Here is a 14,350-nt window from a genome sequence, read left to right as displayed (position 1 = left end):
AGTAAGTGTATTTATTTAATAAATTAACCTATTTTAAGAATACATTGTAGAGTTCACTTATATATTACGAGAGGACCTGAAAAGTTCTCGGCCTCGAACATAGATGGCAACACTATCGGCAAGATTTATTTTTTCAAATGTGGTACACCTGTCATAAGCATCCATGTGAAATTGCAAGTCATTCTATCAAGTACAGTAGTTTGTTTTATACAGCTGTCTGAAGCAAAAGGGCTGTCTGTATCCCTTGGAATGGATAAAATTGAGTATCGTGCGCTTATAAAATTCTTTGTAAAAGAAGGTTTAGGCCCAAAAGAAATTCATTTCAAGTTCATAAAGGTTTATGGGCACTCTTCTTCGTTTTCGACAATTAAGAAATGGGCTGCCGAGTTTAAATGTGGTCGTACCAGCCTTGATGATGATCCACGTGAAGGACGTCCAAAAAGTGTAACAACACTTTTTGGACGTCCAGAAATCATTTATTAAGTGCACGATGTGGTATTGGATGACCAGCGAGTCAAAGTGCGTGAAGTTGCTGAGAATATTTCAAAATTATGTGTAGGATATATTTTGTATGAAGAATTTCATATGCAAGATGGGTGCCACGCTTGCTCACAGCAGATCAAAAACGCACTCGCATGAATATCTCTGAACAGTGCTTGGAGCGTTTCGTGCTTGGAGTGCTTGGCCGCCCACGCTTCCGAAGGCGGAAGCGTGGGCGGCCAAAGAAGAGATGGAGGGAGCTGGTAGAAGAGGACTTGAAGATGAAGAACTTGGATGTGGTGACAGCCCAAGACAGGAAGGTGTGGAGGAGACTCATAATAAACAGTGACCCCACTTAAGTGGGAGAAGCTGCAGAAGAAGAAGAAGTGCTTGGAGCGTTTTAACAAGAATAAAACTGATATTATGCATCGATTTATTACTATGGATTAGACATGGTTTCACCATTACACATCAGAATCCAAACAGCATTCAAAACAATGGGTTTTGAATGCTATTTGGATTCTCTGCAGCGTCAAAGAAGCCAAAGTCGGTTCCATCAGCTGGAAAGTTCATGGCATCGTTGTTTTGGGATTCTAAAGGTATTTTGTTTATTAATTATCTTGAAAAGGGTAAAACAATAACCGGGATATATTATTCCGATCTTTTAACCAGACTAGACGAAAAAATTCGTGAGAAAAGAACCTGTTTGCAGAAGAGAAAATCATCTTTCATCAGGACAGTGCACCTGCTCACAAAGGTGTCTCGATAATGGAAAAATTAAGGGATCTGCACTATGAATTGGTGAAACATCCACCCTATTCCCCAGATTTGGCTCCCTCTGACTTCTATCTCTTCCCAAAACTAAAACTCTTCCTTGCTGGTCAGTGTTTTTTCTTTGAATCAAGAGGTGATTGCAGCTGTAGAGGGGTATTTTGCAAATCTTACTGAGAACCACTACAGGGACGGGATAATAGCGCTGGAGCATCGAGGGAATAAACGTATTAGTCTTAAGGGAGATTATGTTGAAAAATAAAACTAATTTTGAAATTATAAATTCTTTTTTTCATTGTTAGGCCGAGAACTCTTCAGCCCTTCCTCGTATGTTATGAAATCATGATGCTATTTGTCTTATGCTAGTATATTGTCTAAATAGTTGTGCGAGGGGACACTAGATGGCGAAAGTCTCTTTGTAAATTAAAAGCGTATTGGAGAATACCGGACACGGGTATAGAAAAGGGGTAATGACCATTTGTTGAAATCTATCACTCATAAACCGATTTAGGCAACGAAAAGATATTGCATTTGGAAAACTGTTGAGTTAACTTTCGGCTGGTTTCTGAGTTGGTCACTCTTTTCCTCATGTAAGCGGGTTTTTTTCATGAACGGTTTTTTTTTTTTTTGACACTCAGGATAAACTGTAAAAATATATTAACACATAATACTATACCATTTACGATTAGGAACACAGTATGACAGTAGTTGTCTATCTTGTCCAAGTGCATTTTTGTCTGTGCATGCCAACTAGGGATCGCACTAGTCTTCTAAATATCACGAAGGTGGGGATATGCTGCCAATCAGTTTCTACCAAGTTAGGACTGGAGAGTGCTGTCTACTTCCTTAGGAAGAAAATCAGAACAGAGGATTTATTTATTGAACTGGAGTTAATTGTGAACCTCATGTAGCGATCGCATATAGTTACAAAAAGCAAATCAAACAACTGTCCCACATCAGGTGGGACATTGCAGAATTATGATCATTTTTAATAGAAAACACGAAACTCCCAGGAAATATGCCACATTTTCAGACTCAGTCACCCTTATTCGCTACTATTACATGCCCATAGCTGAACTTCAGTGCCGGATTACCAAATAGGTAGAGTATGCACCGGCTATGCGTCCCACACCATTTAGGGACCCAGAGACAAGGATCAAAATAATATGGATTTGATATTGAAAGAAAATTACAATCCTCAAAATTAATATCCTCAAAATATCCTGAAAGATTTGAACACAAAAAAAATTTAGGAGAGTGAATGTTTAAAGTTTTGTTTGCTTATTAAAATTAATGATTCCTTACTTTTTGTTTAATAATATTTAATAATTATTGTTTAATAACATAATGTTTATTTGTGTAATAATAATAATAATAATAATAATAATAATAATAATAATAATAATAATAATAATAATAATAATAATAATAATAATAATTGTTTGTTTGTTTGTCTTGTGTAATAAAATTGGTTTATTAAAATTGTTGGTTGATAAAATTAAAAACGTATTAGGAGAAAATCTGCGAGGGGTTCCCCGAGATTTCAACTGCCTAAGTGCCTCCACAGCATTTAATCCAGCACTGCTGAACGTCACTTACATTTGACAGCGTTGGATGAATTATTGGAAAGAATTTCATTCTCACCGTAAAAGGACTACATTTACGAAATTCTTTAACGCCTTTTTTATTCCAAAAGAGAGTAGATGGCGCTGTTTTATTACTAAATATATGTATTAAATATATTGGAATTCTTCGGATGTATTTTTTAAGCAAACTGTGTTTATAAATAGCATTTCTTTAATATTTATTTTATTTTAACAAACAAACATTCAAATATTAAGTTATTACTAAATATTTGAATGCGATGTCGCATTTTGTTGACTTAATATTTACAGTTATCAGTTCTTATTAATTCGAACTTGCAACAGTTAGCTACCTAACACTGCACAGACACCATTCCCACGTGATTCTTTTCATTTAGAGTCTTCCGCGAAGACTCATGATGAATGTCTGCAGAGCTTCCGTTACATCATGAAAGGCCTGAGCAGTCAGTTGAAAATGAAAATAAAATAGCTAACAGCTGGAGTTTCCTTATTTCTTGTTTTCTCATTAAAAAATGACGGTATTTGATGAGAAAGACAAAAAGAAATAAATGCATAACAAATATCTGTAGGACATTTTTAGTCAGTTCGATTTACAAGAAATAAAGCATTCTGTTTTTTATGAAAACTAAGCAGATAAAATTAAATAACATTTTGCTGATTTTTTTTAAATAAACGGAAGCTACAAAACTAAGAATGGGAATGAATGGGAGTTTTCTACCTTGTTTCCAATTCAAAACAGCAAAGTTTAAATGTTCAAAATTAGTTTCTGAGAAAATTATTTCAAAAAATAAATTTTCTCCTAAAGTCTTTATTCCTCATAAAAGTACGCTAAGGTTCGTTTCAAGTATCCATTTGATGACAAGGGAAAAGTCTCCATTCTTCACTGATAGTGAGCACAAGCCATTGAAGATCAAGTTTTTTTATGGAGAGAGAGAGAGAGAGTACTACAGACTCCAGTTTATTACCCTAAACACTAACATTTTCATTTTATTTTCTGTAACAGTGTAACTTCTTAGTCGATTTTTGAAATATGTGGTTCAAAACTCGAGTTTAAAAATTCTGCTTGCTTATGTGCCAGACGTTGACTAATTCGGAAACTTGCCGAAGAAAGGCTTGGAAAAAATTCCTTTAAATCGACTACTAGCATTGAACCTGTAACCATGTCTTCCTTTCAGGGATCTATCTCTGTAGATGTAAGAGAGGTTAACAGGGCTATAGAGCAAACTGAGAAAGTTATTAATCATATACTCTAATATTTCTTTTGCTTCTTCAAAGTTGGCTTTGTAATTGCTCGTTTTGTCATCTTTCGTTTGCTGTGAACTTTAAAAGTTCCAAGATTGTGCCATTACAGAATGGACGGGGAACCAGAAAAAGAACAATAAGTCAGATTTACAAAAGTTTTAATTATTTAATTAATAACAAATTTAAAATTTACAGACGACATTGCTTTACTTGCAAGCACGGAAGAAGATCTACAACGAATTTTTGATAAAGTAAAGGAAGATGCATGAAATTTGGATTAAACCTAAATATAAACAAAACAAAAATTATGCAAATAGGAAAAAGAAACACTAATATGAAAATTGAAGTTGATAGTAAGAATCTTGAGCAGGTAGAAAACTTCAACTTCACCGGAGGAGTAATTGAGTACAATGGTGCAATTACAAAAGATGTAAACAGACAAATTAGGCAAGCATCCCAAACTTTTGGACGACGAAATAAAATATGGACGTCAAGAGACATCAAACAAGCAACAAAAAGCAAGAATCTATGAGACATGAGAAAAAAATGATTAACTACTGAAATGGGTTGGCTAAAAGATTACTTGGAGTATCTCTGCTGGATAGACTAAGAAACGAAGACAAGGAAACGACTTAAACAAGAAATAACAATAATAGACAAAATTCAAGAAAAAAGACTACGTAGGTTTTGCCATACAATGATGGAAAGTAAAAGATCCAAAGGGTAGCCCAGAATTAGATGGACAGACAAAATAAAAGAGGACCTGAAAACCAAATCACAAAAAAGCAACACCAAACTGAACAGAATTGTTCGGACTCCCCAGGGACAGACAGAAGTGGAAGAGTTCAATCATCCACATAGATAATATAGATGATGGAAGAGAGAAGAAGAAGAAGAAGAAAAAGAAGAAGAAGAAGAAGAAGAAGACAAAAGTTTTAAAAACAGATCAATTACAAACCAGGAATAGTAATAATGTTGAGTGTAAAAATTCCCTCATCTGAAAAGACATGGATAATAAATTTTTTTGTGTAAAATAATTTGGAACAGATATAGTGGATCTGTATCCCTATAAGAAAAATAATCCTCTAATGTGTTTCTCTTTCTCCAAGGCAAAACTCAAAACTCTTCAGCTGCAAGTAACTTTGAAACTTGCCAGATAACCAGATTCGTCATCAGAGTTTGGAGGACAACGATCGCCATATTGTGAGGCTAAACTCTAACTGGTATTATTGTGTGAAAGAGTTGCAAAAATTCAGTTGTCAAGTTAAAACGAATTTAAAAAAAAAAAAAAGCGTTGCGTGCTCAGAAAACTGACTAACTCAGTATCCCGGTAAAAATTTAATATTAACATTTCTCTTCGTTTTTAGTAGATTCTAATTCAGGTCTTTTTCGATCGAAGGATACATATCTTATTGTTCTTCCATCTGCGGCAGAGGCATTCATCAAGGTAACAGCTATTTATAGAAAGAAAAGGTAGAGAAGTAAATGGGATATAGAGATCTGACATACTAGGCTTTAGTATGCAATGATTATTATTTTTCTGATACAAAGAATAGAATGCAAACATTTCAAAAACCAGCATTCGTGCTGATGACGTAACAATTCTGTAGTTTAATTGGACATGTTGAGGAAACATTAGGCGTGATATTTAATTAGTTCAAAGGAGGAAAAGAAGGTAAGAGTGGGTTGGAGTTGGATTTTAGCCAATTAGGTAATAATGCGAGGAAGAACAAGTTAGTTAAAAGGCTATCATGAAAGGTCCACTTGAGTTAGTAGAAGTGGCTGAATAACTCATAACGTCATCATAAATATATTTTAGATAGGCTATAGTTATAAAAGACAACAGAAAAAAAAAAATTAAAAATTAAATCCCCGTGACATATTGAAAACCTATAGTTCATTAGTTCCAGGACCGGCTAAAGAATAGACAAACTGAATATCTTGTTCTAGAGATCAAATTTTTTTAAGCTATTTCAAGCCTCCAGGGTTATGAAAACCATAACACTACAGATATGTAATAGAGTGGAAATGTTTGTAAAGTTACCTCACAGTTACTGGATGTGCTAATATTGCTGTTTGGCTAATGATTACAAACATCTGCCCAGATTAGATAATTTATTTATTATTATTATTATTATTATTATTTTTATGACAGCGGACTCGGCAATATCAAGTATTTATTTCAATCGAATGTTACTTCTGATACACCAGTGATGACGTCATCACAAATATCTAGCATTCGAAATATTAACTGCTTTATGTCGGGGACACGTGATAAAAATATTTGCGAGTTCTGCTTTGCAGCTCACTTTATAGGTGTCTGATTTTCCAGCAGGTAGCGCTCATCTAAAGTAATTCGAAGTCAAAAACAAAAGCATTAAATAAAGCAGACGAAAAAGCAAGCAGCTGTAATTTCAGCTGTCTGATTCGTTAGCCATCGTTAGAGGGTGCGGAGTCATTGCTAGAAATAATAACGTCGCTATTCTGAATAATGCGTGTGTCGGTGTACAAGTTATGCTTCGAAGCTAGCGGCATTGATGTGATTAAAATTCAGTGTATGGTATTTAGGATCTCTATTAAACTATGTTGAATCATTTTTCAATTTTGTTTCAGTGTAGCCATCTTATGGAGCAAAATTGTCTGCGTGCTACGCTAAGTTCAGCTGTAATAATGGTGTGTTCTATACAATAATCTATTATTATTATTATATTATTATAAACCATGTTCTTTATGATTGGTTGGTATCAGATTATGTATCTGGTGCTTTTTTGATAAACATACGAGTTATTATTCTGAAATATATAGAAAATAGAGAGCTGTCATGACATGTTCCCCCCCCCCCCATTTCCTTTATCTATTTACGCATGTTTTTATCTGTAAACTTGTCAGCCTTACTCACGCTGCCGTACTCAATACTATTGAATACAATAGTGCATGCGAAGTTGTCTGATAATCAAATTCAGACAATTAATTTTCCCCCCCGACTTGTAGGGTTGCCTTCATCGCGATTAATGTGTAGTGATGAAATCCTTCTGATACGTCATGTCCCTTCTTGTCATGTGACCTGGTTACGCAACCATCAGCTCGTCGATTGTACAACGAGGAGAAATAGTTCTTACTCCCAAAGCCGTCATATAAAAATAATCGAATTATTTTCTCCTTTTCAAGTGTGTTTTGTATTTTCAGTCACAATGAACCTGTTCGACGTCTACATTCCTAACTGGACTCTGTTTCTTTCCATCTTGCTGGTTATTCTGACAGTTTTGTATTTGTAAGTAGAACTTTTCGTAGCTAATGTTATTATATGCATTTTAAGAGACCGCATTACGGCTTCTCACTACAGCGTCATGTAACATATTAAAGTGTAGCACGGACTGCTCATATATAAAGATTAACCGTTTTGTTTATAATATTTATGGTTACGATGGGGGAAAAAAAATCGGAGCATTTGAAAATTTTCGTATATAGTAGTCCCCTTTTATCCGCGGGCGATACGTTCCAAGACACCCCTCGGATACCTGAAGTAGTACCGAACCCTATATATACTATGTTTTTTTCGATGCAACATCATCATCATGCTTGTCAAAGATTTAGGCCTAGAGTGGCGTGTTTCGGCCTTAGAAATAATCATTGAATATCTTCAGAGGACGTCCTGGTTTTCTTCTTATTATTATTATTACTAGGGGGCGGAGCCCCCCCCCCCCCCCGAGTTCCGGACTGGTAGACCGGTTCTCCTTGAATTCTGATGACTCGAATTTTGAAGACTCGACACTCAGGGTAGCCCCCGAGTTTCAAATAACTTGACAAAAAACGTGACACAGAAACGTTACAAAAATAAGGCTTATCATTTTATATTATAGAGTAGATATAATATAATATAATATATTATATTATTATATAAGAACTTTACGGCTTCTCTTTGGCATATCCGAACTGCCGTCTTCACTACTCTTTTGGTTTGGGGCCATTTATTAATTAAATTAGGGTTACTTAAACACAAGCACTGCGATACCGCGACAGTCGATCTGATAATCGAGTACTCAGAACGGCGCACAATTTAAAAGTTATGAATTGTCTATTACTAAAAGAAAGAGCCATACGGCTTAATTTCGGCGATGTAAAATTACATACGCAAAGTGGATATTAGATCCAACATTATCTGAAAGCCGAATGTTTGTAGAGCCTATGAAAGCTTTGTAAGTTGAGCTAAGAGCTTACGAGAGTCACCTTAGCTATTTAAGTCAAATAGTGCAAGCTAGGGCAACTAGATCCCATTGGAGACAGAAGTTACATATCTCGGAGTGAAACTAGACAACAAACTCCTATTTAGCAACCACATCAAACTAACAGGAGTGAAGACATCCAAAGTAATTGTACAACTCTATCCCCTGATCAACTGCAAAAGCAAATTAGATCTACTAACTCTGTACAAAACTGTAATTCGCCCAGTTATCACCTACGCTTCTCCAGCATGGAGTCATACTTCAGAAACCAACATACAAAAACTACAAAGAATCCAGAATAAGTGCCTAAGAATGATCCTGGATGCTCCATACATAAGAAACTCCCAGATTCATTGAGAAGTAAACATCCCTTCTCATCTCCGTGATTTAGCTGAAAAATTATTTTCCAAGGCAACCCTGCACTCAAATCCACTGATCAAGCACGCTAACAACTACAGTGAAGCAGTACACTGCAAATATAAAAGACCAAAATCAATTCTAGTCATACAAATTTTGTAATGAGGACAATAATGCAGGTATTACAAGCATTTTAACATTTAATTCACTAGAATTTTTTATTTATTTATGGCAATTTAAATGCTTTGCATGTTCACCTAGAATCAGTTGCAGTATAGCATGTGGAGGGTGTCTTGAGGTGTCAGGAATTCGCTATTTTTGTGATAAGAAAAACCCAAATTTTGTAGTTGTTCCTTCTTTAGTGAGTAATATGTGTTCAAATCAACCAGGTGGGGTGCCGATGAACGCAAAAAAAATCATTTTTTATCCAGGTTAGAATCATTTCCAGCATCATCCCCAATACAAAGTTGAAAGGAGAATACTTAAGTGTAAATAAGAGATAACTGAAATACAATATCGCCATATTTCAACTGCCACAATGATGGCTAGTATTAGAGAGAGGGATGCAGAAGTAAATTAAAAAAAAATAAAAACCAGCTAACGCCTTTTATTCCCTTATAAGGAGTAGGCACGGGCTTTACACCTCTAGCTTTTGGAGACTGAGTGGGCAGTTCAATCTCCAGCGGTAGCCAATCAGAGATAGCTAGCCCATGTCTATCTAATTATAGAAGTCACCGATGAAGAGGCTGGCAAACAAGTGCTGCCATCTCTTGGTACCTAACCCTGACAAGACATAGATGTCATTGTCTGAAATAATGTGGGTACTATGGTCGATTTTCTTCAGTTTACGGGATAAAAAACCCGAGTTTCCGGGAGGAAAAACCCGCTTGCCCGTGATCGACTAACTCGGGAACCGGTTGAAGAAAGGCTTAGAAAAATTTCCTCCAGTCGGCGACTAGACTTGAACTTAAGTCTGACTTCGAGCGACCAAGCGCAGAGGACGCAAGTGCCACTTCCACTGAGCTACACAGGCCTCTAGTAAATTTTAATTAAATCACAATTTATTAATAATGATATTATTTTATCCGTATTATTTTATAAAGTATCTACATAAATACTGTAGATGAGAGTTTGATGACATTAGATACCTTCTAACTTTCATCCTCTGTCGTGCGGGAGTGATTTAGAGTCAAGAAATGGCGGCAGTTAATACAACGAATTCTAAACAGCTCTATCCACATCCAGTCATGAGCCCAAAACATTGTGACCCCTTACTAGTAGCTTGTTTTGCGTCGTTAGGCCGAGATGACCACTTAAACCCTTGATATTGACTCCACTGGACAACAGAAAGTGTCCCGGAACTCTGTGGATCAACTAGACAGAATAACGCCCTGGAGGTAAACGTCCGAGCGAGTTACTAGCATTTACCGACGGATGCTAAGCCGCCATGGGAGCACACGGAATACTTAGATATGTGCTCTTCGACTTATGATTTTACAAGGCAAGCCTTGTGCGACTGGGTGTTGTTTGGTTGGAGGAATCCAGAGAAATAGGGTCACCTTGTTACTATGCAGGGCAATAACTGGTCCGAAATAGTTGTCAAGCAAAACTTACTGGTCAAGGTGTGTTCAGTGGGGATGAGAGGACACACTGAAGTCCACGAAAACAATACCCATCAGTAACGTCACTTCCCGCCTGTTTCCGGTCAACCTTACGCTCTGGTTGATCAGAAACATGCCGCTTGATCATATTTTGGCTTATGATTATGCACTATCTACCAATAATTGTCCGGACACCCCTGTTATTCGAAGTTATGGAACATTCCAGGTTTGTTAATAACATAAAAACCGGTGTACAGATAGTAGGAAACAGTATTTCATCATAGTAGTAGTTGAATATCGGTGGTATGGCAACACGACATGAACTCAGTGACTTCGAGAGAGGTGTCATCGTGGTCTGTCACATTGGTGGCATGCCCATACATTGCCGCACAACTGGAGCATCCAAAATTAACGGTTGGCGATGTGATCAACAAATGGAGACATTCTGGCATCACTAGTGCAGAAAAACACGCAAGGCGGTCCCCGAAAGATGAGTATTAAAACAGGTGGCATGCAAAAACCCACTACAATCAGCACAGACCATCCGTGATGAGTTCCAAAGTGCCAGTCACACTGTGGTTTGCACTAATACTCTACAAAAAGAACTACATTTACTGGGTTTCCACGGAAGAGCAGCAGTACAGAAGCCAAACATCACAAGAACGAACAAGGCGGTTCATCTGGACTGGTGCAAAGAACGTGTGAACTGGACAATTGACCAGTAAAAACAGTACTCTGGAACGATGAATCAAGGTCACCTGTTTCCAGTCTGATGGCAGGTTGTGGGTGTGGAGGCAGCCTGGTGAACGCTTGTTACGACAGTGTGTTGTACCCACAGTAAAGTTTGGTGGAGGGGAGTAATGGTGTGGGATGCATTCAGCTGGTTTGGAGTGGGATCACTGGTCGTCCGTGTTTCCACGAAGACAGCTGAATACCTTGATATTTTGAATAATCAGGTGCGACCTACATTGTGGAGTGAACCCGTGTTACTATCAAGACGTTAATGCCCCATGCCACAAAGCTGCAGCTGTTATGGAATGACATGAAGAGATGGGTGTTAAGCAACTGTCCTGGCCTCTGCAGAGTCCTAACCTCAACCCCATCGAACACCTGCGATGAATTAGAGCGGCTATTAAGGTCCAGAGTAGCACGTCCTCGATCTGTCACTAAACTCAGTGCTGCTGCGATGGAGGAATGGAGACAAATTCCACCTGATGTCTGTTGCACATTGGTGGAAAGCTTTTCTCAAAGTGTGCAGGAGGTGATCAAGCCAAAGGTGGCCATACCCGATATTAGGGTTCGTCTGTTGGTATCAATTGCAAATTGCTAAAGTGTCCGGACAGTTATTGGTAGATAGTGTATGTGAGTGAGATTGAAGGATGCAGTCTTTTTTTCTTATACTTCTCTCCAGTATGTGGCGCATGTGTTCAATGGCATTCAGGTGCACCAGGACTTGGAACAAATCCTGAATCATTTTAGAACCTTTCTAGATGGATCATGGATGAATGCTATATGATTAGACATGAATCATGGGGCTTTCGAGGAGTGAACCATTAAGAGACATTACAGCACGTTTGCCCTCCTCCTTCCTTAATAAGAGCATCCCGTGACTCACAAGAAATCGGTCACCAACCTGAACAAGGAATGTATTCTTGGATGCGCTTTTGCTGACACATTAAAATGGTACCGTTTTTAGGAATGTCCATGAATTGAGTCTGTTACTCTTTCTCTACTGCTCGTGGCAGATTGTTTTTGTATGAATGCTGTTCATTAGTAGTAAGTGGGGTTTATTGAGATAATCCACCTTTTTTTCCTGTCTAGACACTAATGTGCTTAGTTGTTAATAAAATTAACCAGTGGTTTTATTGTTAATAATGTGTATGTGATAATACGTGTATAAATATCAAGGAATTCAATTTTTATTTACATTGAATCAAGTTATTTGCTAAAAGATTTTAATATCTGAGTGTACAATGGAGTATAACTCCAGAGATCTTTTCATAAAAAAACTTTACATCACCTAGTAATTAAATTACTAGGTGATGTAAAGGGGGGGGGGGACTTTCCCCCTGGGAACGAGTGGAAAATTCCAGAAATTATAATCGTAAAAGTGATTGAGATGTGTAACCTTACATCCCTGACCATGGGACGCTTTGTCTATCTTAAAATTTTATTACAGGTTGGCCGGTTTCGGCCCTCGGCGGGGTAACCATAGAACACGTGTTTCATCTATTGCAGCAATAAAACACGTGTTCCTGTTTTTGGTTCATCTTTTTCTGATTTATGAAAAAATGTTCATTACTGTTGTGAACAGCGATGTTTCAATACATAACAAATGATTGTTACACTGCGTGATTCAAAGAGTTCTGCAAAATGGCCATCGAAATCATATAATATATGTCAGGCGGGATTGATATGTATGGCTTCAATTGCTTTGACGTACAGTAAACAACATCAAAATTGAAAATAAGTAGGACTAACATTCTCTTTAATTACAGAAAAAAAAATCCAAACAATTAGTTTGATAATAATTTGACAAAAAGTACTACTTAATTAAGGCTTCGAATTATTAATAATGCGAAACCTTTCTCACAACAAAAGCACCTTTCGATCAGGTATAATTAGTGTCTATCAGGAGATTTGTAAGCTAATATCTAATGATATTAGCTTATTTTTTCTGTGAATGTAACGTGATTTATTGTAGATCCACAACTGAGCAAACATTAATGTAACGAACACTGTCACCATCTGGGAACAGTGTTCAAGCTAACAGTAGAGAATAAAATGCTCAGTTTGCATTTGAAACTTTAAGAAGTCGAAGTAATAGTTTTTTTTTTTTTTTTTTTTTTTTTTTTTAACGAACAAAACTGCTTTAAAAATGAGACCTTCCTCTTCTCTGGTTTCATAAGAATAGTAAGAGTAATTATGAAATATAAAATTAACGAAATGTTTTGAATTTTGTCTTCACACAGTCATTTATGATTTACGTCCAGTTGGATATTAAAAATTCTTTGAATTTTACCAAGACGGTTTATACATTGTTAGCAAACTAACAAACTGTTTCTCTAGATTTACAGAAGGTCATTGACCTGTAAATTTAGAAAGTTTCAGCTGAAACTGACACTTGGTTTTCACGAGGAAGAATAGTAGAGTGGAGTGTTGGGATACTGAAGACGATAAATCCAGCACTATCTTATACTGTATATTCTTTCTTCACCATTGGACATTGTAGTCTAATCCTTTTCCTGGAGATTTAAACATTACTAGAATCAACTAAATCCCCAAACGAATGTGGACAGTTACGATATATGATTTTTTCTTTCAGTTATACCACGCAGAACCATGACTACTGGAAGTCAAGGGGCATTCCTTATTTAAGACCATATCCAATAGTAGGATCGATCTTTGAGATGTTTGGTCAGGTAAATTTATTTTAATTCTTTGAAAAATTACATCGTGAAATTCTGTATGACCTTGAAGGCATTGATCTTGCAGTATCTGAATTATTTTTTTCTAATATTCATTCTGATTCACTTTTATTTTGCAGCTTTTACATGAAAAACATATGAGCTTGTATAAAAAACATGGGCGGCTATTTGGGTAAGTTGAAGCTTCAGTTTATTTCATGAAAGTAATTAACGTGAAACTAATTATCATTAATGAAAATAATTTTTGAAAAGAAAACCTCGTTTGTAACGATGGTTCCTGCAGTCATGATAATGTCTCCTCTTGGCAAGCGCAGAGCATATCAGCATCGGTAATAATTCCGTACCCTTTGCCACTCAACAGAGCTTATCCCTTCCATCATCAGATAACTGCATTGCAGTTATCTTGAAAAAAAAAAAAAAAGCCTCCAGAACACAGCTGAAAGAAGGAAGGACTTTTTCCTTTCTTGGTATTGTTTTTTTTCAACTGGAGATGAATTAGCCTATGTCATCAGGGTAGCAAGGTGTTTCTCTCGGAATGTCGGGTTTATCATATCGCACACAGAAAAATCAACGAGAGAACACACGCATTTAAACAGACAAAATTACTATTAGTGGATGATAATGCAATGTATTGGTTGAGAGAT

At 36.6% G+C, this 14,350-nt stretch overlaps 1 protein-coding gene across 2 annotated transcripts in view; it reads left to right on the top strand.

Annotated features, from left to right (window-relative positions):
• Nucleotides 1–6,728: 6,728 nt before the first annotated feature.
• LOC150095750 (cytochrome P450 3A8-like) overlaps nt 6,729–14,350 on the top strand; it is a 38,752-nt gene continuing 31,130 nt past the window's right edge. Inside the window, exons 1-3 of one of the 2 annotated variants that reach the window (XM_090410131.1) lie at nt 6,729–6,770; nt 13,604–13,700; nt 13,826–13,878. In XM_090410131.1, the coding sequence (XP_090266257.1) occupies nt 13,689–13,700; nt 13,826–13,878 (65 nt within the window). In that variant the 5' untranslated portion in view covers nt 6,729–6,770; nt 13,604–13,688. Of the gene's footprint in view, nt 6,771–7,195; nt 7,369–13,603; nt 13,701–13,825; nt 13,879–14,350 lie in introns of those variants that run through there. The other variant, XM_090410130.1, reaches the window with a different exon arrangement.

The sequence above is a fragment of the Typopeltis vanoorti genome, chromosome 20, assembly GCF_054136105.1.
Source record: "Typopeltis vanoorti isolate ZY-2024b chromosome 20, IOZ_Tvanoo_1.0, whole genome shotgun sequence".
NCBI lineage: Eukaryota > Metazoa > Arthropoda > Arachnida > Uropygi > Thelyphonidae > Typopeltis > Typopeltis vanoorti.
This window is presented reverse-complemented; position numbering and strand designations above follow the sequence as displayed.